Genomic DNA, 24,389 nt, shown 5'->3' on the forward strand with positions numbered 1-24,389 from the left:
ATAGATTTTGTCAGTGGCAAACCAATATCATGTTCTATATCATACTGTACATACCTTCACCAATGTCATCATAGATTTCTCCATCACTGCAAAACAAATGTATTTTCATTACACTTTATAGTACACACACCAACAAAAACACTTGTGCCCATGTTTAGTAAGTGATAATAAGCCGTAGAACACCTTAGGGCCTACTCAAGTAAATCAGTTACATGGTGTCTTTTGGAATACCACCCCATAGTAAATATATTGGCCCTTAAGGCACTATGGAAGAGGATTGTAAAACAAACACAGAAACTTTTTACATAAATTAGCCTTTTATGAATCAGTTCGACACTGATCACATTGTAGCAGTAATATAAAAAAAAAATATCGAAAAGGTCTTCAAGGGATTAACGGAAGATTTTTTCTCGTTCAAATTGTCACCATTATTTGAAAAAACAAATAGGTTAACTAGCACGCGGTTCCTGAATTTCCACTTACAAACACAGCTTAGGAATTGCAATTAGTATTGAAACATTTTGGCAAGGGGTCACTGATGCATTACATTTTGAGAAAAACAGCAGTTAGGCAAATATGGTTCAGGTATTTATATATATATATATATATATAAAAACAAGATACAATCAGCGCAAATCTCAACAAATTTTTCAAAACCACACCTGGCCAAATCAGTCAAAACGAGAGGTATTAACCCTTTAAAATCAACTAACCCTACAAAATGCTGCCACTTAGGTCCACGGCCCCACACTTGGAAGCCGAAGTGGAGAAACGCGTAGGACAAGCGCTTTCAGGAGCAGTTGGAGACACGCTGAGAGATTGATTCCTCACAACGGAGCCAAGGCAGTGTATCATCGAATTTCAGAGACAAAATCTCGCGAGAGCCGGGCCACGTGATGCGGAAGTAACCGCACGAGCGAACAGTGCTGGTAACCGGCGTTCTCCAATATCGAGTGTGAGACTCGCTTTTACTCTCAACTGCTTGTATTCAATTCACAGCATGTGAGTTTAATACCTATTTTTTGTTTTTAGTTATATTTTATTAAAAAGGTTTTACACTATCCCTGTTCTTCCTTTTTATTCCCTACCCATTCCTTCTGCGAGACCCATCCATCTGCCAGGTACTATCCGGTAACAGACACATTGTGATTGCTGTGTAACCAATGATCCTGAGGACACAAAGACCACAGAGAGAGACAGACCAACGTTGGAAGCAGAGTTCCTGAATCCCAGAGTGGATTAAAGGCTGATAATTGCTGTACTAAGTGTAAGTGCATACCTTACCATCTAACACCTGAATTGCTCAGATATACTGCCCTATGATGTTCTTCTTCTTTTTTTCTCTCTCCCTGCATATTTGCGCCTAGGTCGTTCTTTTATTTATATATATATATATATATATATATATATATATATATATATATATATATATATATATATATATATATATATAAACCATAATACTGAGTTAAGTTATGGTGAGTAAAAAAAGTGACAAAAACCCTCCACAGCAAAGCAAATATGCAGATGTAAATACAACTGTATGCTCATTTGCATGTCTTAGGCAGGTCTGCAACCCCGCCTTTCCCCATTATCACCCAGCACACAGCACTTCCACTGCAGCAACGGATTCTGGGAAATGACATGCAAATGAGCACACAGTGCCACTTTTTGCTTCAAAAACCATTTTTAACACACACACACACACATATATATATATATATATATATATTTTAATTGAATATTTCCACTGGTAAATCTAAACTTCTCAGTACAAAATTGCGGCAAAAGTTTGAAAACAATTGAATAGGAACTTACGCATCAATTAAGTTTCTCCTCAATACGTAGCCATCTGCAAGATAATAAAAATGAATAATCTAATTTTTATTAAGAATAATACCACTGCTTATAATTATCTTTAGGCGACATTAATTATATTTTGTATAGTATTATTAAATATGTTATGCTTAGTTCAAAGTAGAAAAACACAACCAATCCAAACAGGAGGGAATTGTCCCTTTCTTCATTGGGCGATTATCCCTCATACTTCTCACAAAAGCCTTATTATGCAGTTAAAATCACTATAACATTCTAGCATCAATCAAGGTGCATATTTATTTTGTATTTCTCAAACATTTCCTTGCAATACAACAGGGGTGCTCGATTCCAGTCCTCAAAACCCACCAACAGGTCAGGCTTTAAGGATATCCCAGCTTCAGCACAGGTGGCTCAATCAGCGGCTCAGTCGAAGAACTCCCACCTGTGCTGAAGCTGGGATATCCTGAAAACCTGACGTTTTGGGGGTTCTTGGACACCCCTGCCATACAACAAGATGTCTGTTTTCTTTTCTCAAGTTTTTTTTCCCAGCTCAGTTTTTTTTTCTTTTTTAAACAATGTAGTTTATTCCAAAAATGGATCAAAAACCTAAATTAAATTAAAAAAAAAGCTCCTCTTACTTAATGACAGTATACCTCGAATCTTGCCAGAGAAGACTCTTTGGCCTAGATTCACTAACGGTCAAGATAAATGGTGTTACAGTAACTACAGTATGTTTAACGTGTATTAACTAAAGCCATATAGCCAGCAGTAAAGCAATGATCGCAGTATTTTTATTAACTTTAGCGATATGTCGGCAATATTTTATTTTATGCAAATAAGTAATAAAAAACAAAATGACGTATTCACATGCTATCCACCAAAACTCAGAGACCTGGTGATAGCAGGCTGCCGTCTGCAAATACTGTTTATTTTTATCACCAACTCCAAATTGGAGTTAGGGTTATGTTACCAATTCTGGTGATTTTTTGTTGTTGGCAGATTTGGATCTGCCGTGGGTCGGCTGGTTCCTTTGAGCCACGGAAAGTGATCAATTTAAAAAAGGGCGATTCGCCTTTCCGTATTTTTTTTTATCATTGACAATCCAATCCACGAGTGGATTTTAAGAATCCAGTCCACGAATTCAACAATCTGCATGGATTGCTGAGTCCATGGATTGGATTCTTAAAATCCACAAGCGGATTGCAGATTCTGTGGATTGGATTGGTAAAATCCACCCGTGGATTGTATCCAATGGTGGTTTGTGATTAATCCACATGTATTGACATTGAACAATCCACCAAATGGATTTTACACTGCAAAACGGATTTTGAATGGAAAGCTCGGGAAATTACGCACAACGGATTTTGAGTTTCGCCCTTCTCTAATGACCACTATATACTCTACATAGTAAATGAACCTAAACCAACCAGGAATAGATAATTAAGTTTAATATATGAACCCCTTAGTAGTGCAAGTGGCCAGATAGTCATGGGCAATCCATTACTAGATGGCCACTGTCTATTATATTCAGTAACAATGCCTTACTAACCCCCTAACGAGGGGTTAATCCCACTTTCATTCCCTGGTAGGCCTAATCAACCTCTGTAGGGCACCTACCACTATTACCCACCCCCAATACTGACACCCCAACACACTTGCAACCTCCCATCCATATAAATACCGTACAGTCCTTTTAGTCAAAGTTGGTTAATGTGGCTGTAAGGCACTGACCCAACACAAATAGAACCTCATACAAAACATCAAAATATACATTACAGTATACATCAAATGGTCATTAACCCCCTGCATGCCAGTGAGGCCATTAAATGTCCAAGGAGAGGTTAGGTAGCATAATTGGCACTCAGTGTTAATGGAAAAAAAGACCACTTACATAATCCACATTAGGGTCAAAGACCCACTGGAACTAATCCAATTTAGTAATCCAATACCCGAAACCTTCCTTTGCTATACAGGATAATGTCATGGTTTGTATTATGGTTACTTTGTATTGTTTTTGAATTTTGGATTTTTAATGTTTATGAAATTGCGATAGTGAATATTGTGGAATTATTACTGCCAAGGAGACATGTGCAAATGAGTTGATTAAGGCCCAGTTATTGTCATATATTATTCTTAGCAAAGACAGTGTTAAAGAAAAAAATATCCTGCGTTATTTTTCTTAACACAGAATATCATCGCTGATTTAACAAAGTTTAGTAAATCCAGGCCATGGAAACCAGCTGCCGAGTGGAGGAGGTAATAATGAGCAGGAGTAGCCATGTTATATATACACTTTAGGCTTTGGGCTTTTCAAGTGAAACCCTAAGTGAGATATGGTCTGCTACTAATGTCTTTCATATGGTGCATAGCTGTGAGGTAACAGGAGGGCTGAGTACTTTTGCGATGATGTGGGGATTATCAGGACAGGTTTACAGGGTACCTTATTGGTTGGCAGCACCTCCAGTTAGCGAGGATCCGGTGGTAGTAGGATGGTCCATGGTGACACTTTTCCATATCCCAAGACAGTGATTCACACGTGCATATGGTACCATGGTATTTATTGCATTGGTTAGTTCTTACAGCAGTGCATTTCTTTCTTGCTTTCCCTGGAAGGTTACTTTAAGGATTTAGGCCCATCTAAGTTTCCTTCTGGTGCTCATCCTGTATCCCCTTATGGGACACAGGGTAGCTGTTACTCACTCCACAGGGGGAGGGAAGAGACACACCCACTTTTGGGAGAGAGACAGTTTATATAACCTGGGGTTTGGCTTGAACCCTGCCCCATAACAGGGCAGGTCTGATATTGACAGGCGTCACATCTGCATAGGTCACCCAGCCAGTACCTCCCCCAGGCTGACACTCTCTAGTTGTTGCTAGGCCTGCCCTTGGATACACTAAGGGTATCCAAGGCTGCAATAGCACACTAGGCCTTCTGGAGGAATTAACCATCCACTGCCAGTACCTAACAGGACTTACTCTGGTAGGGCCTAGGAAAATAGGTAGCGGCCAGAGGCCAGGCTACATATGCTTAAATGTAGATTAGTTTGCTGTGATGGAAAATAACTGTTAGAATGCTTTGAAATAGTATGTTATGAGAAGCAGGAGTGGAGCTGAACCCAGTTTTCTCTAGCTGGGATGTTGGCTGAATACTTGGATGTGTTCCCTGATCAGGTTTGTCCGGCATGTAAGATTCAGACCTTCAATTGTGGTTGAACTGGAGGTGTACTCAGCTCTTTGCGCAGTACAAAACGTGATTACAGGAATACACAACTACCAGGAGTACATCTTAACTGATGGGGGAGGGGGGGTCAATTGTATTTATTAATAACAACTAATAACAACTGGTGTTGGTATTATTCATGTGTGCACTCGTGGCTGAAATCAACAACCCAAATCAATCTCTTGAATAAATAATTTTCTTGTCAGAACATACACCATACAGCAAGTTTAATTAATTATAGAAGATAAATATGTTATCCAGTTCATTTCTAGAACTGAAATATGGCAAATAACTGACTTACATTTTCCTTCGTCATTTCTACACAACAGTGTATTTTCGTTTGTGTTCTGTATTATGTCCAAAGATTCTCCGGGCTTTAGAGGCAAATCTTTCGAGTCCCACTTTTTTGAAGTCAGAGCGGATACTACTTGAGTTGATGAAAGTACTCTAATTTCTCCAGTATACTGGGGGGAAAAGAAGCATATTGTCAAGATCAATATTTACACAAAAGCACAGAAACACACTATGGGTGAGGAGTGAAGACTATGCAGTGACACATCCCTATGTGCTAAGGCTAGGAAACTGCTGCTACCTATTTCTGAGTGAGAATAAAAAAGACTTCTGCGGGGCAGAAAACACAAAGCATCGCCAATAGGCTATTATACGCCATTCTCACACAAGGATGGCAAGGTAAGTGTATCTTCTTTTCAGGTGGGAAACAGAGTGGATTCTATTAATTTTATTTATGGGCTTATTTTTTATCTGCGGATGCTGTTGTTCAGGCCATTTTGGGCCAAACTTAAAGTAAATGTGGAATTTTGGCCCAAAACAGCCTGATCGCCCGCTTCACTGGATATAGAATAAGCCACCTAGAAAAGCTGCATTTTACTGCTTACAATAAGACAACACAACTCCACCATCCTCTATAAACTCCACTTCTCTCCAGCTGCATATGTGTTACTGGAGCATCTAATGCTAGTAAGCGGAAAAACTCTGCTCTTTAATGTGCGTATGTATATCTTGTGATAAGTAAGAAGAACGTACAGAGACAATAGGAAGGTGTTCTGCAAAGTGCGTCTGTAAGGGGCCGATGTATGAAGTGTACTGTATCAGCCACAGAGCTACCCATATGCTTCGTTAATGGGCTAGGTTTTAAGATGGGTCTTAAATGTGGATAGAGAAGTGCTAGTCGGATATTGAGGGGAAGGGCATTCCAGAGGTGTGGGGCAGTGAGTGAGAGAGGTTTTAGGCGGGAGAGGGCTTTAGATACAAAAGGGTAGAGAGAGGACATCCTTGTGTAGATTACAAGAGTCAGAATGGTGTATAGTGAGAAATTCTGACTGAGATGTAAGGAGGGACAGAAGAGTGTATAGACTTAAAAGTGAGGAGGATAATTTTGTGTGAAATATGGGATTTGATAGGAAGCCATAAGAGGGATTTCAGCAGGAGAGACGCTGAGACAGATTTAGGAGAGAGTACAGTGATTCTAGCAGTAGCAATTAGGATAGATTGAAGGGGATATAGGTGAGAGGCCGGGTTCACATTGTGGATGTGAGAGGAAATGTGAGGGAGGAGTCAAATATGATCCCTAAGCAGTGTTCTTGTGATACAGTGTGTATGATAGTGCTGCCAACAGTATTGTAGAAGGGGGCAGTAGGGTTGGGCTTGAGAGGAAGTATGAAGAGCTCCATCTGTGACATGTAAGTTTAAGTTTATTGAGGGTCATCCAGGATGATACAGCGGAGAGACATTCAGAGACCTTGAACTGGTGTAAGGTCATGGGTTGGAAAGTAAATTTGTTTTCATCAGCATAGAGGTGATATTTGAACCTAAATGATGTGATAATGTCACCTAGATAGATTGTGTAAAGCGTAAAAGAAGAGGTTCCAGGACAGACCCATGGGATACACGCACAGAGAGATCAACAGAGAAGATATGGTGTTAGCAAATGAGACATAGAAAGTATGATGACAGAGGTAAGAGGACATCCAGGATAGGGCTCTGTTACAGATGCCAAGAGTATGGAGAATGTGAAGGAGAAGAGGGTGGTCCACAGTATCAAATGCTGCAAAGAGGATGAGCAATATGAGTAGAGTGTAATGACCTTTGTCTTTTGCAGCATGGAGGGCATTTGTTATTTTAGGGAGGGCTGTTTCAGTGGAGTGAGCAGTATGGAAGCCAGATTGTAGAGGATCTAGGAGAGATTAGGAGGTGAGAAAATGGAGCAGGCGAGAGAATACATTGCATTCAATGAGCTTAGAGGCAAAAGGCAGGAGTGAGACAGGATGATAGTTAGACAGGTACAGCCAAGCCTGCTGTTTTTGAGTAAAGGTATAACTGTTGTGTGTTTGAAGGAGGAGGGAAAGGTACCAGAGTAGAGGGAGGAGTTGAAAATGTGTGAGCGTGGGGCTTAGAGTAGGAGCAAGAGGTTTGAGGGAATGGGGAGAGAGGACACGTGCTAGAGGAAGAAGAGGAAATCAGTAGCGACACATCCTCCTCTGTAACAGTGGGAAAAGAGTAGAGGAATGCTGGAGGAGAGTTCGGAAGAGGTGTAGAATATGTTGCTGACTTATTTAAGTTTTATCTTTGCTCCAGTGTAAAAACTTCACTTTTGTACTCTTCTTTCTCTTTTTAAACACAATGGAATAAAAATGGAAAAGCAGCCAAATAATACATCATGTAACCCCTCCTCTGTTATGTACATTCAATGATGTATAGAAGTTTGCAATCCATTATCATGAACAATTTTTTATTTTTAAATTCATTCACCCGCTGTGTGCTTTTCTGTTTTATACGTGTTATATCTTTCAGTATTATCTTGTCTTTCAGTCTTGTTTGTGAAATGCTGCAAACCTAATTGCTGCAAGGTAGAAACTCCTCCCACAGGAGGCTGGAACGGAGCACAGCCGTCAAAGAAGGGAGGGTAACAGTGGTGGTGACTAAAGAACTTTATTGGACAACAGTGTACAGCTGATGGATCCTCTGACGCGTTTCAGCCCTCAGGCCTTTGTCAAAGATTAATTTGTTAATTGCTGCAAGGCACATAACAATATACATATATGTCAAGGGTTCTTTAATAACAGCCCTGTCCTCAACATGGTGAAGACTTATGGGCTTTTCTATAAGCTCTGAAGCATCCAATCGCACTGTGATCGGCTAAAAACTCCCATTGACTCGATAATTCACCTGAAAGTTATAGAATAAGCAGCTTTGTTCCTTATCCAATAGTCAAACCACTTCTCCATGGCAGGGAAACCTCCAAGTCGAATTTACTTGAATGGAACTGGAAGCCTTCCCTTGAATGGGAAAGTACCTACACAGCATATTGAATGTGGATATTGGAGCTCTATTTACGAACTCAAGACACCTTACAAGCCATAAACGAAACCCTTAGGGCCTCATTCAGTAAAGGTTGATAAAAATTATCCCCAGGGCATTTAAATCGATGTTTTTTTGGGCGTTGCTATCACGGTATTCAGAAAGCCTCGATTACCTGACATAGCAAAATTCCCAAAACGAGCGATTTGCTGCCAGCGAGAGCATGGAGCCTCTGAAAAGGCCTAACCCGGCGATACATTTCTGCTGCAGAGAGAGCGGCTCTGAGAGCCGCCTCTCACAGCGAAAATGTTGCCCACAAATTATGTGTTTTAATATACATTTCATTCGTAGTGTAGATGTGCAGGGGGTCTCCGGAGCTGAACCGCGTTGGTTTTATGTCCGGGGACCCCCTGCTTCCCGAGATACAGGCACCTTTATGGGGTGCCGGTATCTCCAATGCAAGGAAATGTCCCGGTCACATGATATATAGATATAAAATATGGTATTGCATATTAGGTTATACCTCAACAGTTCCTCAACATTTTCCTTACAGAAAACATGAAGTTGAACATATAGTATTACTACTGTATGTATATTGAGTGAGATGACCAAACAAAGTCTTATGAATTTATATTATTAATGGAATTAATGATCTATGTCGTAATTTGTGACATACCGAATAATTGAATAAGACACTGACATTTGTTGTTTTTTTGTTTATTTTACTAAGCTGCATTGTAAAAGTATTTTGCTTGTAAAATGTATAATTAAATTCAATAGAAAACAGAAATAAGATGGCACTGCATGGGATTTATACAAATAATGTAGAGGTTTAATAATGAATCAATTCATTTGAATAAAACATCATTGATTTGCATAATATTTCCCTTTTTTTTCACTAATTTTATTGACACCTACCAGGTTTGGCAACATCTGAATGGTTACATTTTACCACCCGCATTTTTTCCATCCTTCCTTTCTCTTTTCACCCTTTTCTTACTTACTTTGTTCTCATCAGTTATAACTAACCCGGAACTTGATACATTGTATTGAAGTATTTTAGGCAGAATACTGAGGTAGCCAATGTTATTGCAGCCATTGACACACTACAGGATGTCCTCACCGGGGAGGGAAGTTAACAGCGGGCACGACAGCGCAAAAAATTGGCAAAGGCTGGACTGTGCTGAAAAAAACTTTATTATAACATGGATAAAAAAGAGTGAGGGGAAAGCACCCCCCGCAACTCTTACGCGTTTCACCCACTCAGGGGCTTTTTTTGAAAAAAACCTTCACAGTCGCCACCAGACCACATCCCAACTAGGGGTTATTCATTGTTCAGCTCCCTTATTTCTCTGTGTCTCCGGAAAAAGCAGCAAACAATCATTTAAGTGGATTTATGCCCTGCAGCACTGGTTGATTGAGGGGACTGCGTACTTCAATGTTCTCTCCATTGACACACTACCACAGGTGAAATAGCACCTTTGCCCCACCCCTCTTTAGAGTGTGGATGATGTAAGAGCATGGCCGTTTCTCCCGATCTATTAGTTAATCATGTGATAAATCCACCACCCAGTGTAAAAGGTGCTAATAGAAAAGCTACTCAAAACCCTTGTAAAGACTGTTCTCTTAGTCTTTTTGATTGCAGAATTCCTCAAAGATTCAGGGGAGCGCCAATGTTCACGTGATTATATGAAAAAGAAAAATAAAGGCAACATAGTGTGATACAGTCTCAAATCTTTCTTTCTAGTGAAAAAGGTAATCCACTCACAATTTTCTTTTCAAAAATCAGGCATTACAGAGACACTCCTCTCTCTGTTTAGAGCAATGAACATGGATATCCACAGGTGTAGACCCCTTTCACTTTTTTCACAGTTGCGAAGTCCTGGCAGCCGGAGATCCCCCTTACAGCACTTCCGCCACAGCCCTGCGTCAACCAGATGTGACGTTGATGGGAGCAGAGAAGTAGAGGGAAGAAACACACTGTGTACCGGTGAATTGCTTTATCTATCAGGATTTCGTACAATGACTGTACCTATTATTCCTCATGTGAGTGCATAGCCATATGTTTTATCTGTGATGATCTCCAATACATTTTAAGATGTTATTGCGCAATTTTGGTATTTCTTATTATTTCTGGGTATTCGTGCAGTGGTGGAGAAAAAGTGAAAGGGGTCTACACCTGTGGATATCCATGTTCATTGCTCTAAACAGAGAGAGGAGTGTCTCTGTAATGCCTGATTTTTGAAAAGAAAATTGTGAGTGGATTACCTTTTTCACTAGAAAGAAAGATTTGGGGCCATTAATCAATGCAGAAATGCTGGGGCTAGTTTAAGGCAAGTTTAAGGCATGTACCTGGGTGTACCTGGGTCTTTTTGGCGATTGCCACTGGTTTGTGTTAGAATAGTCGCAGTCTCTGCTGTATGTCTCACTGCATTGCGTCAGTGTGGGAGTTATAAGGTTGGCTACATCTGTATGTGTCAATTACCTCAGCGGTGTGCAACCTGGGGAGCGTGAGATTTTTTTTGGGGGGCGTGGACCATTACAGAGGTCCCGCGCTCTCCCCCCAGGCATTTAAATTAAATGCCGGGGGACCGTGCGAGGCCTCTGCAACCTCTACTTACCGAGGTTCAGCCGGCTCCAGGACGCATTACCATGGCAACGCGGCGTTAAATGACATCATGTGTCGTCACGGTTGCCACGGTAATGTGACATCAAATGACGCTGCGAGTCATGTGACAAATGACGTCGCGAGTCACGTGACAAATGTGACAAATGAAGCTGCACAAGGTAAGGAGGGGGGGGGGGAGTGCACCAAGGAGGAGAGCAGGCACAGGGGGGTGCAGCGCAAAATAAATAAATTTGCGTGCCCCTGAATTAGCTAACCAACACAGAAAAAGTTGAGAGCAATGATGATAAACTAATACAAATTTGTGTGTTACTCCTTGTTACCACTTCTATTAGAAGCATTAAATAATTAGTCCAAAGTACTGTTAAATTGACGGGAAAATACACCATTTTCAAATAACGCTTTATGCCATGGTAGTACAAAAATAAATGAACTTGATCTAAATGAATCTCGGTGCATTTATTTCTGTCTAGGAATATTTTATGTACAAGTCACTGTCGCTTGGAACACTTTGAACTCGAACAAAAATCCTAAAGTGTTTTATGGTTTTAAAATGTACAAATCTGACCGTTAAATATATACAAATAATCAGCAAGTGCATATGGTCGTGATACAAATGCTGGGATTCGCCAAGTGTCGGTGCTGGTTATCACACCCTAGACCGGCCTTAACTGCCAAATCTCTTAATGAATGCTAGAAAAAGTGCAGCGAATCTACTACAATGTCCCGAACAAATGGAAAGGTAATGCACATTGTGTTCTTCTGTTTTGTCTCCTGCTATTCCCCCCAGCTGCAGTGAACCTGCCCCATGAAATACACAACCCTGATTGTGAAGAGACGTACAGTACCTTAAACCTTTTCCGGAAATCTTTTTCTTCTTTTTCAAACTTTTTAAGCTTCCTGCTGTCTTTCGCATCAGACCTTCCAAGAGTGGGATATTTTACATTCTTCCCTGCACTAAAATATTCAATACATGATAAATAAAAATACATGTTACAATAGTTTACAACAGGTTTCAGTAATGTAAACTCATATCAAACATTTATATTAACCTAGGCAAAGAAATCATCAGATATTAAAGGGTTTACATTTGTTGATACTTTAAAATGCCTAAACACAATTTTTTTTGTAGGATTGGAACTGGGGAGATATTTCCTGGTGAAGGTACCAGTTTTACTTCCTGGTTATTAATGGGACTTTACATCGCTCACCTATAAGAAGTCGCAGCTGATGATATTGTGGCTTCCTATTGGCTGAGATTTGGCAGCCAACTTTACTGGTAAGAATCTTGGCGCCAGGGGATCCCCAGAGCTAAAAATAGTGAGGTTCAGCTCAAGGAGACCCCCCAGTTGCAATGTTTTAAAAAAAAGGGAATTCCCCATAGGTTTGAAACATGGGTCTTGTCGTGACTTCCAATTACTCCAAGAGGTATAGCCACTTTTGTCCTTAACACCTTGTATTGTACCGTTTTTTTTTTCATTATCATACCATACAGTACCACTTCATGTGGCCGTAATCTAATCTCTTACAGGCACAGCATCTCTTGGCCATAATTTACTAAGCAGTCTTCTGCCATACGACACCGTCTGGCGTTAGAAGATTCCTTACATACCATTGACTTGGATGCCCTGGAAGGGATCTTTTGGCATAAGACAGCTTAGTAAATATGACTTCTTATGTCCCATTCGATAAATTGAGCCACAATGTGTCTTACAGAGCCAGAAGGCATTTTATAGAACATCACCACTAATAAAAATGGTCCAAAATAAGAAACGATTTATTCAATTAATTGGATCTATAAAATAGTGAGTTCAAAAACAGTAAATTGTTCCTAATGATAAGACTTTGACATTCTCTGCCTACAGGTGTAATTGGCTTAAACTGTGTTACAGTACGGAGAAGTATTGGGTTGCAGAGGCCCCTGCCACTTGCCTGTTCTAGCCAGGAACACAGTATTGCGAGAAGAGGAAAGACAGTGTTGTAAAAGTAAAAAGAAGGCACCGCTTATCGAGTTGTAAAGAGAGCAGCTAGCAGGAAATGCCACGTCATTAATGTAGCATGTTATTTTTCAAATAGTTGGTAATCCTGTACGTTTTCATATGAAGCTACATGCACTGTGCTTGATTTGTTACCTATGAAAATTAGCCGCCCATTGAGTGAGAGGTTAGAATATCGTGTAATGTGTACCACTACTTTTTTTTAAAGGCACTTTGACCACTAACTAGTACAATCCTGGGATTGGCACAAATCCTACAATCTGAGCATCAGTAAAGTGCAGAAATGGACAAGTGCTTCTAGTCTTAATCCTACACAATAAGTAAATACCTGATTCAAAGAAATGCAATTAATTGTGGCAGGGTTATAATAAGTTTTCAGTTAACCAAAGGAAGTAACTTAGGTTACTTAGTAAGGTTGCTACACGTACAGTATCTCCCACAATGAATACTTTAATTTATTTTAGTGTCAGTTCTTCACAGATAGTTACTACTACAAAGTGGTATCTTTGTAACTAATCCTATTAAAGCTGCAGTTCAGTCTTTTTTTATTTTTATTTATTTTTTAACTTCAATAGTTTCATGTGGGCAATCTCTAATTACCTAAAGAACTGTATAGCTGCAGGTCAATTCGTTCTCCATGTATTGATCGGCGAAATTTCATGACATCATTAGTGAAGGGATCTGCTTCTTTCTCTCACTGGAAGCTCATGAATATTCATGAGCACTCCTGCACTGACATGTGCTAGAGGGAGGGCAGGGCTGACAAAGGGGTGTGCCAGGGCTTTTGACAGGACATGAAGGGGCAGAGCCTTAGTAAATGGCTGTTAAAATAGAATACAAGAAAATTGGTCTTTCAAAGTTGTTTTTTTTAAAAACAGAAAATGCTAAAAGTATTTTTTCTTACTACAGAACTGATTTATTAAAAAAAAAAACACAAATTCAGGATATTTACTGAACTACAGCTTTAATCCCTTGCATAACCATGTATATATGTAGTCATTTTACCATATTACCTCCTGCCATCTTTCTTACTGAGTGTGGCCCTTGTTAGAGAAAAGGCATAGAATGGTCAATCTGAATGAAACCATGATGGAGACAGAAATACATTCTTTGCACAAACAGGAAGGTCACATTTAGGACTCTACTATCCTAGGTAATAAAGAATTATCCAAGATACTGCAAACATTATAGCCTTTGTGGAAGCGAGCAGCAATTGTTTGCTGGATATTCCCCACCTGAACTCAATTGGAGGAGGAGGAAAATCACTTGCATCCACATCATCATAAACATCACCATCTGGTTCTGAAACAAGAAATACAAGAGAGATTTAGGGACATATTTAGTATGTGGTGCAGTTTCACAAGACAGCTTCTGGTGCTAGTGAATGCCCCCGGAGGGTGTTTTCCGATACCTGAAGGTGTCTTTTAGAATAGCAATGCTACGCTAAGTAAAAATTGGCATTTTTTCCCCCAGCACCTTGAAAGGTATTCAGAAGATATATAACTATGTACACTTACACTTATATTTATTGTTTTGAGCAATAGTCCTGTACTGTGCACTGCATGTTTTAAAATGTCAACTAAAACTGGAGTATTCAATGATCAACAAGGTTCAAAGAAGCCTCAAAAATATACATTTGGCTATTATCAGCATCCACAAAAGAAAACAAAAAAATCCTCTTCAAACTAGGTGTTTTGGGAGGGTAATACATATCTGCCAATGTTTGTGTTAATATTTTTGTGTTTTTAAAACAATTTTAAACCTATGATAAATCAAACAATAACATGCAAATGTGAGAGCTCAAGAAACAGGAACCCAAGTTTGATCTTTCTGTGATGATGGTTCCATAAGCCACTTTATGGCCCTTACTATATAGTATATGAGCCTACATATATGCTAGACTGGAGAATGTGTGTACTAGAAGTGTTGGTTAAGATGCTTAATTGAAACCACCTGAAACCTAATTGCAATAACATTCTTGACATCATTCTGGAACTCTCAGAAAGCAGCTTCTGCCCTGCAGTTCAGAAGACATAGTGGGGATCTGATATAAAATAAAGAAATAACCATCTCTACTCTGTACACGGTTTCTACACTGTGAGAAACAAAGTTTGATCAATGGTTACTAACTTTACATTTTTTTATTTTGGTTCTAGTAACAGGATATGCCTAACCAAAATATGCAGGAAATGTGTTTAGTTAAAGAGTTCTATGAGAAATATTGTAGACTTTGTTTTGTTTTTGTCTGTTTCTTTATTCAGTGAAACAAATCACACTGAGACACATTTAATTAAAATCCAGTGTTTCTTGATCATGACTTCTAGTAAATATTCCATTGGTGCAGCAGGGACACCATCTTGACCAGGCATTATGTGACAGAATCCCATCCATGCAGTAGTCAATGTGATAAAGACAATAATGGCTATGTGTTTTGTTTGTGGAGTATATTGCCGTTTATTTGCCCAAAACAGCAACATTGCTTGGTTATACATTATAATTAGAGATATTTATTTGTTCATAAAATCAGTGGCGTTTTTGAAGTGAAGCTAGAGGATCTGTGTGCTTCTGCTCCAAAGCAAACAGCTGATCACATCAGGTGACGTCACAGCCAAAGGGAAACCTCTGATCCTTGCGGTCTGTAGCTGTAACGTGAAGCTGGAGGATCTGTGTGCTTCTGCTCCAAAGCGAACAGCTGATCACATCAGGTGATGTCACAGCCAAAGGGAAACCTCTGATCCTTGCGGATTCACAGCGGCATCTGTTGGCATCGGTGTCTCGTAGCAGGGAGGGCGGATAGCTCAGTTTTTTCCCGAACATAAGGGGGACCACCCTACGCATTACAATCGTAGATACGATCTTCCTCAGGGGTGTAGCGCTACACCCCTGAGGAAGATTGTATCTACGATTGAAACGCGTAGGGTGGTCCCCCTGATGTTCGGAAAACACTGAGCTATATGTGCCCTGTAAGTTCACCTGAGCTTAGAGGGGCTGTGTGTGTTTGTAAATTTCAATTGTTAAACAATTGTTGGAGGTCTGTGACCCCTCCTCCCTGGTGTTAAGCTCATTCATCCTACTTTTAAATTACAGGTCATGTGATCTTCCTGTGAATGACCAATCTATTAAGACAGGTCTCCCTCCATTAGGCTATGGCACCTGTGCTCCCTACTGCACGCGCGCCTGGCGGAGCGTGCACAGACTACAGCCGCGATCTGCAGTCTGTAGGGGAGCTATGGGATGCGCGAGGTGGCGCGGCCATGATGGGGTGTATGGCCATGACGGGGGGGGTGCAGCCATGGCGGGGCATATCTGCCCTTCCATTGGCCGCCCGCCAAAATTCTTGTCTTCCCTGCCAGTGTACGCATCACAGCGCTTTGCGCGCCCACACCACATGGCCACTGGGGCATGCCCCATAGAGGGCTGTTCTGTGGTGTATGGCGCGCACACTGCAGCACGCGCCCCAGTGGCCACTGGAGGCCTGGCCTTTGAGAAGTTATGAGAGCTTTTGCAGGTACGGTAGTGTCACGAGTTGTAGAAGAGGGAATATATTGGTGTGGTTTGCAAGCTTAAAATGCAGTGGCCAAAGAATTTAATTAAATGACCCTCACTTATGAACAGAAAAACAGATAAGTATTTATATAATTTGTCATATTGGATGCAGCCCTGGTGCTATTTATTTTTTGTTAATATACTGTATGTATGTGTACAATGTAGATAAAGAACTAGAATGTTTGAGTTCATTAAGTGATATCAACCTGCAACTACTGTATTCTACATTTCTCAAGGATCAATAAGGCTGCTAAAGTAATGCACCCAAGCCTAATGCAGTTACAGGAAGTATACATCTCATGTCAACATTTAAAATACGGGTGTATTACCTGCTGAAGCTGCAGGAAATGTGCCTTATAAAACTGTGAGTACTAACAAAGCAGTCACACTCTGTTGTGAGAAGGTGCAGACAAGTGTACAGAAGTCCAACGAGACTACTAACTTAGCAAACACTGCGGGTACTGTACTTCTCATTTACAATGGTAGCAAACTGTAACTGTAGTATTCATTTGTATACTTTATGCACACCCTTTCCTCAAACTTTACCTACCCGGCACAGACTGCTGCGTTGTCGGTGTTCTGTGGAAAATAACACAGTATTAATATGTTATAGTAGGAATGTATCCCCTGATTTGCTGTGACTGGTTAATTTATTGTTGAAAGGGTTAACTAATGTCACTTATCCAATTTCTAAAAAAAAAAAAAAAAAAAAAAAATCATATTATTTCTTGATAACCAAGTAGAAGGAAAATGGACAAAAGCTAAAATATACTGAACACTTTCTCTCAGATGTAGAAGTTGCCCAAAATGTTTACCCCAAGTCAACAAAATATAACATTCCTATAGTTTGTAACTTTGCAGTCACATTTGTAGACAGTGTATCCTTTTGTTCCGTAATGTATACAAATCTGACCAAGAACATACAGTAGACAATGTATTTAACTAACTACAAATATAGGATGAGTATCTCAGTCGACTAAACTTAACATACTGTATGTTGAACTCAATAGACATGTGTCTTTTTTTCAACCTCATCCTACAGTATGTATGTAACTAATACAACTTTAGGGGCCTTCATAAGCTTGTATGCAGCTATCTCAGAACCATGACCGTCGACAGGGGGGGAGAGCTGGGACAAGTGAGCTGCGAGAGGCACGTCCGTACGGCCAGCACTGGAAGTTGGGCCCAGCTGGCTGCCACTGGAAGTTGGGCCAAGCCATAGGTTGGGCCCAACTTGTGTGCCTGGCTGCCGTGCTTCTGGTTGCCACCGGGCCCCAGCTCTCCTGCATAAGGCTTCTCTGATGTCGGTGTGGGCCGGAAGCTGGGCTCAGCTTCTGGCCAGCAGTGGCATCAGAGGTGCCCGGCGTGGGAGAGGGAGGGAAAGAGGCACGCCCACAGCAGCAGCAGTGTGGGAGAGCCAAGGTCTGGCAGCAACCTGAGGCCCAGACGCAGAAGTTAGGCCTGACTTCTGGCTGGGCTGAATTCCAGCACCGGCTAACCGGGCCCACCACAGCGAGAGGTCCCATGTGGGAATGTGAGGGAGGCCTGCAGCAGCATGGGAGAGAGACCATACCCAAGGTAAGTGTAAGAATGTATTTTGGGGGGGGGGATAGTGCAAGTATGTACTTGGCGGGTGGAGTAGTGTAAGAATGTATTTGTGGGGTAATGTAAGAATGTATTTGGGGGAATTGTGTGGATATTGGGGGGGTAAATGTGTGTGGTCCGGAGGGAGGAGGGAATAAGTGTGATGAGGGAGTGGGATTGAGTGAGAGGGAGGTAACTGAGTGAGAATGAGAGGGTTTTAAGAGTGAGTAAGAGAGGAGGGTGAGTGAGATGAGGAAGAGAAATACACTGGTGGGAAGTGGGGTTTGGGGAGGGGGGGGGCTTGCAAGACCACCGACATGGGGGGGGGGGGTGGTGTTGAAACTGTAGTCTTGTGCCCCGGGAAATCTGTTGCCGGCCCTGCTCAGAACTATACATATTTGGGGATTTTAATAGGTTTGAACATAACGTGAGACATATATTATTATTTATTCTCCAGGAATCAAACCTGTCTGGAATATTGCAGAAAATAATCACATACTGTATGACATGCGGTTAAAACGTTAATCATAGATTGACATACAAGAGTTAGTAAAATCACCACAGAAATGTGTTATGTTAATTTGACAAGAGTGAAGATCTAAGGAGTTACAGAAGTAGTTACTCTTTGAAAGGCCTTTTATGAATGTGTACTGAAAATGCTTAAAAATACCACAAAAAATACTCTATTACTAGAGATCCTAACCTCTTCGATGCAGGAGGCGCCTACACCATATCGTTTCCATTTGCGCATTGGATATTATTTTTACTTTAGACTTTCTTTTTCGCGTGGACGGCTAATTGTATTCCACACATTAAAGAGAAGAAAGGTATCACTGAAACCCCAAGATTTTAGCTTGAATGACCATTAGTTTATATGTTCACTGGAAAGGGTGGTGGTTGATTTTGTGGAATAGCCTGCCAGAGTTGGCAAAGGCTAATACATAGACATAAGGCGATCCTAAATACAAAGGTAAGTCAAGCCTCAAATAGGGTCTGAGGTTTTACAAGAGACAGGAATGTGGGCCGTCGTTTTTATCTGCGGTCAAATTGTGATTGGCTGAGATTGCAAACAGGTTATCTTCTCCTAAATTCTTGCATATCTGATGCAGTAAAACAACACATTGTCATTCAATTGCTCAAGAAGGAATTAACATTGATCATTTGTCGGTAAATCAAAAAATTGGCAGCAATTCAATTGGGTTAATCATTGAAAGGAAATAAATCGATGAATAGCAAGTATTTTGTTTATGGATTATTGTGAGCGTTTGATTATGCCAGTGTATTAGTATCGCACGGTGGCTGTTAGCATTAGCGCGTTCCGTTCCAAGATTTTAGGATCTTACAAGTCAACTGGACTTTCTTCACTGTTTTCTTTCTCTGTTTTTTCATATACACTTTTCTTTCTGAAGTCACCCCCTTTCATCCTCTTAAAAAGCCCCCACGACCAGTTGTTTGCTTTTTCTTCATCCTGTGGTACAGAGCTTTGCAGTATGTAGAAAGCATCATTGAGTTCAGAAACATGAATCATTAAAGTTTCCTGACTTTGCCTTAAAAACTTTACAGTATCAGTTATTTACCATATTAATGTGTCTCCTCTAAAAGATTCAGCTGCACCATCTCAGTACATATATATTTTAAATATACTAATTGCATTTCTCTCCCTTGATCACATGTGTATTTCAGCTTGAACTGAATTATGTTAGAGGAATAATTTCAAACATTTACTGCAATAAGTCCATTAACATGTAAACATGCTGATTTTTTTTTGCAATGGTAGGCCTGTAACAGCCCTAAGAAAACCAGTTTATACTGTACATTGCATATATCTGTGCTATTGTATTTGTTTGTTCTGCTAATCACAGCATTTCCAAAGCTACAGTATCCACCAAATCTCAAATAATGAGACTACTGATAAATGTGGCAGGGGGCTATCGGTTATAAGGCTGAGTATTTCCACTTCATTGACATTGCATATTTTGGTAAACTTAACTATACGTGGTTGGTTCAGTGCCAAGATCACAGAGTATACCCCCCCCCCACACTCTCTATCTCTCTCTCTCTCCCCCCACACTCTCTCTCCCCCCCACACTCTCTCTCTCTCTCCCCCCCATACTCTCTCTCTCTCTCTCCCCCCCAAACTTAACTATACGTGGTTGGTTCAGTGCCAAGATCACAGAGTATACCCCCCCCCCACTCTTTCTCTCTCTCTCTATCTCTCCCCCCTCCCTCTCTCTCTCTCTCTGTCGGAGCATCCGCTCCTGGAAAGCGGGACAGCACTGGAGTGCATCCACGAACACTCCGGTTTCACCAGAGGACAAGTTGATACCTCACTACGGTCGATATTAGTGCCTGTTTACGTCCAACATCTTGTGAGTAAGGTCCTGGTTTTAACCTACCGGACCAGCGGTCTCACAGTCACCCGCATAGTAGCAATTTTATTATTTTTTATTTGTATTAAATTAGCTTTTTTCATATTTTCAGCCTTGCCATTTTGTCTTATCTGTTATGTATTGTATGTCTTGTTAGTCATCTGCCAGTGTCTCTTGAATGTTATTATCTATTTCATGTTCATTTGTCAGCATTGTTGCACTATGATCTTTTTTTGTGTTTAATTCACATATCACGGAACGCACGGCCATATCACCATCCAATCAGCTGGAAGCACAGGATTAGAAGAATTTTGGATACTTCCTTCAATTTTTGGACTTTAAAGACTCATACGTATGGACTTGTAAAATAATTGAGTTATAACAACTCTTAAAGATACAAGGTTATTTCTATTTACAAATATCTCCAATTATGTAAACTTCTTTAAATGACCTCTCAACGTGTCAGCAAAGCCTACCATTCAGTCACTGGGCCAGTTATCAGGAATACAATGCTCCCAATGTTAAAGAAATACAGTACGAGCTTGAGCATGATACAGTAACAGGTCATGTAAAAGAAGTCTCACTATGTCTATTTATACCTTCCTGTTTTACATTCAGCAGCCGAGGAGCGGTTTCTTTTAAAGGAGCAGTTCCCCCTGCTTGCTTGTTTGTTTGTTCCCCCCCCCTCCTTCTTTAATTTGTTACATGGGTTGAAGCAGGAGGTTTCCAGAGCCGAACCACGTCATTTCCCCCCGCCAAAATAAAAAGGGAAGCAAGGCTCCGTAATCAGTGTTACTCCATAAGACACCTTCCAGTACGCCTTAGTGAATATGGCCTTTTATAGCACATTCTAGACGCCTGTAAGGTGTCTTCATAAATGGAAGGTGTTTTATGGGGTAAAAACCATTTAGTAAATATGGCCCTTATTGGCCCAATAACTTGAATTAGGCTGTAAAATGTCTTCCTGCATGGAAGGTGTTTTATACCGTAGTACTTCTTGGCAAATATGTCCCAGGGTGCCTCTCTACAGGATAGCATGTCTTTTTTTTTTCCCCTCCCTAAATTGACATTTTAAGTCACTTTAAATATAAATAAAATAACAACAGAAATAAAACATACCTGACATTAATGTCTTCATCAATCCCATCATAGATATCATCATCGTCATTGCTCGGAGGAGGTGAAAAATCTGCTTAAACAAAAAAGATTTTTTCTTACAGTATACTGTATAGTGCTAGAAGTGTATGCAGCCTTGTACATACAGTAGACATAACGAGTCCCTGCAGCTTGTGAGATGTTGCTGGGTGAACCAATATGGACGCTCCTCTGACTTCACTGGTGAAGATGGCCACCAAAACAGGAAGTTAACTTCACCTTTGAACTGGTAATTGTCTGCAACTAGCTTAGGCCTACAGTTTTATTTATTCAATGTTTTACCAGGAAGTAACACATTGAGAGTTACCTCTCGTTTTCAAGACAGTATAAATGATCACCAGAGTAATCAGTCCTTTGCTTGAGCAACGTACTGTATCTGTCTGTATCCTGTTAACGCTTTGTCTTGCTGAACCTCTGCTGGAATTGGAACCCTGTTTGCCTCTCTCTTGCCCTGACCTTGGAGCCGTGACCCCAGTTACGCTGATGCACATAGCCCTGTCATTGGAACCGTGACCCCAACTACTCTGCTGCACCCTGTCCCTATCCTGGAACCGGACCTGACTATTCTTGCTTGTCTAGGCACCAGTTTCCAGGTCGTCATTTACTATACTCCCAACCTTTGCCTGGCGGGTCCGTCTCCTGGACTGCAGTCAGCAAAATGACACCCCTAGAGCTTACAATCTAATTGTGGTGCCTCAAGCTTAGGGACAGTGGCTGACTTGCCCAAGATCACAAGGAGCGATGACAATAGGATTGGAACCAGGTTCATCCTCTTCAAAGGCAGTGACATTACCACTGAGTGATTCCTTCAGCCCTATTATTAATCTATGTCACACATATAGAAAGGGTTAACAGCGATTTGTCATTTCATTATTTCTTAAAATATTAGCTTGGAGATGAAACAATTTGTCTTAAATAGGTCAATCTATTCGTTGATATTTTACAGCGCTGTACTGTAACCCAAAAAGGAGATGGCAAACGTTCATTTTGAGATAAGATTCACGAAAGGTCAATACATTAAAATAGCGTTATCGTTTTTATCGACCTGTTCACGAAAGTCATATCGCCACCAGGGATAAGGGGCTTTTTACCACAGCAATATTTTTAACGAGGTGTATGCAAATGAGCATGCTTAAGATTAATCTACACCAGATTAATTATTCACATGCTATTTAATAAACTATGAGACATTGCGATATCAGATTACTGGCCAAAAATATCTCAGATTATTAGTATCGTGCTAAAAATACACTAAATAAACATATTAAAATATGAACTCCCCGGTAACCCAAGTGGCCAGCTAGTCGTGGGAAACCAATGTTAGTTGACCACTAAAATCTACTAAAGGATTAATTTATTCCTACTGCTATACCACCCCTTTGCATACCAATGAGGCTAACAATGTATTGCTTAGCAATGCCTTACTGACCCTTATGGCAAACAAGGGGTTATCCACCACATACCTCCCCCGGGGTGCATCCCAAAAACCCTATCCTGTCTACCCCCTTAACCACCCACTACCCCCACCCCAACATACATAACAATTCCTCAACTATATGAATATATAGATATATTAAAGAGTTGATCAAAATAATTTGATATTATTGAAAAACAGCTAACCTGTTTATTTAGACATTTCTATGGGATATGGAGCTTGTGGGTAAAGTGCCTTTTGGTATTACTATGTAAGGGGGTAGGTAGTGTCATTGTAGGGGGTTTGTATAGCCTTCTAACCACTTTATTGCCTGAATGCCTCCCTTTGCTACGCATTGGAAGCCCATGAGGTATTAAAGTGATTAAACTACTTTTCTGCCATAGGATAATGTAATGTTGTGTATTATATTACCCTATGGAAACCTGCCATTGTATTTGCATGAGGTGGCCTAGATTTTGTTTGGAAATTGTGATACAGTAGTTTCTGTCTATTCTGAATTCCTGACCAAAAGCCGTATGCAAATGGGTTTATCAACACCCAGTTATCGTGCATATAAAATTTAGTGAAGGCATAAAATCGTGAAAAATCCCCAGAATATTATTGCCGATTTAATGAACTTGACTAAAAAGGCAGTATAATATACAAATTAAATTAAAAAGCAGACAGGGAAAATATTCAACTTACGCGCACTCCCACTTTTTCCAGCGCTCTGTCTGTAAGAAGAAAATAATACACAGAAATTATAACAAATCTACAGTACATTTATACTCTTGACCACTAAAACGTTTAAGATCACTTGTTATGGATAAAACAGCATGCAAGCTATTCAGTAAACTCTGGGCCCATATTTACTAAGCAGTGCTATTCCGGCGCTGGAAGGCCATTTCCATTGAATGGGCCATAAGGTGTCTTCCCACAGTGGAATGTGTTTAATGGAATAGCAGAATTGAGTAGATATGGGCCCTAATCATTTGCCAGTTTCTTGATGGTACATTATTTATGCTGAAAGATTATTTACATTTTAAAAATGCTAATTAGTTTGGCATAATTTATAGAGAAATGTAAAAAGCTATAGAATGGCTAAAAGAACATAAAAATAAATAATAAAAATGTCCATGTTTGAACTGAATAATTACACTAGTCTTTGAGCATGATGCATTTAAATGTCTATACTTTAGTTGTGAGTCCATATTTGTTCAGTATGGGAGTTACAGGGATGGGCAACATTTTGGGGCAATATTGTATCTCCCAAGCTTTGGGGGTCAGTGGGATTTCTGGTATATGACCAATGACATCCTGCAATGGAAACCTTTTCAATTAG

The 24,389-nt window shown here is 40.3% G+C and overlaps 1 protein-coding gene across 3 annotated transcripts in view; it reads right to left on the minus strand.

Moving 5' to 3' along the window:
• FYB1 (FYN binding protein 1) overlaps positions 1-24,389 on the minus strand; it is a 159,734-nt gene that overhangs the window by 4,203 nt on the left and 131,142 nt on the right. For 2 of the 3 annotated variants that reach the window (XM_075588557.1, XM_075588561.1), the window contains exons 10-18: positions 23,753-23,781; positions 21,598-21,667; positions 19,453-19,590; positions 17,076-17,104; positions 14,215-14,281; positions 11,831-11,939; positions 5,340-5,502; positions 1,819-1,852; positions 55-86 (exon numbers count right to left, since the gene is read on the minus strand). In XM_075588557.1, the coding sequence (XP_075444672.1) occupies positions 55-86; positions 1,819-1,852; positions 5,340-5,502; positions 11,831-11,939; positions 14,215-14,281; positions 17,076-17,104; positions 19,453-19,590; positions 21,598-21,667; positions 23,753-23,781 (671 nt within the window). The remainder of the gene's footprint in view (positions 1-54; positions 87-1,818; positions 1,853-5,339; positions 5,503-11,830; positions 11,940-14,214; positions 14,282-17,075; positions 17,105-19,452; positions 19,591-21,597; positions 21,668-23,752; positions 23,782-24,389) is intronic. The other variant, XM_075588566.1, reaches the window with a different exon arrangement.

The sequence above is a fragment of the Ascaphus truei genome, chromosome 1 (assembly GCF_040206685.1).
Source record: "Ascaphus truei isolate aAscTru1 chromosome 1, aAscTru1.hap1, whole genome shotgun sequence".
NCBI classification, from domain to species: domain Eukaryota; kingdom Metazoa; phylum Chordata; class Amphibia; order Anura; family Ascaphidae; genus Ascaphus; species Ascaphus truei.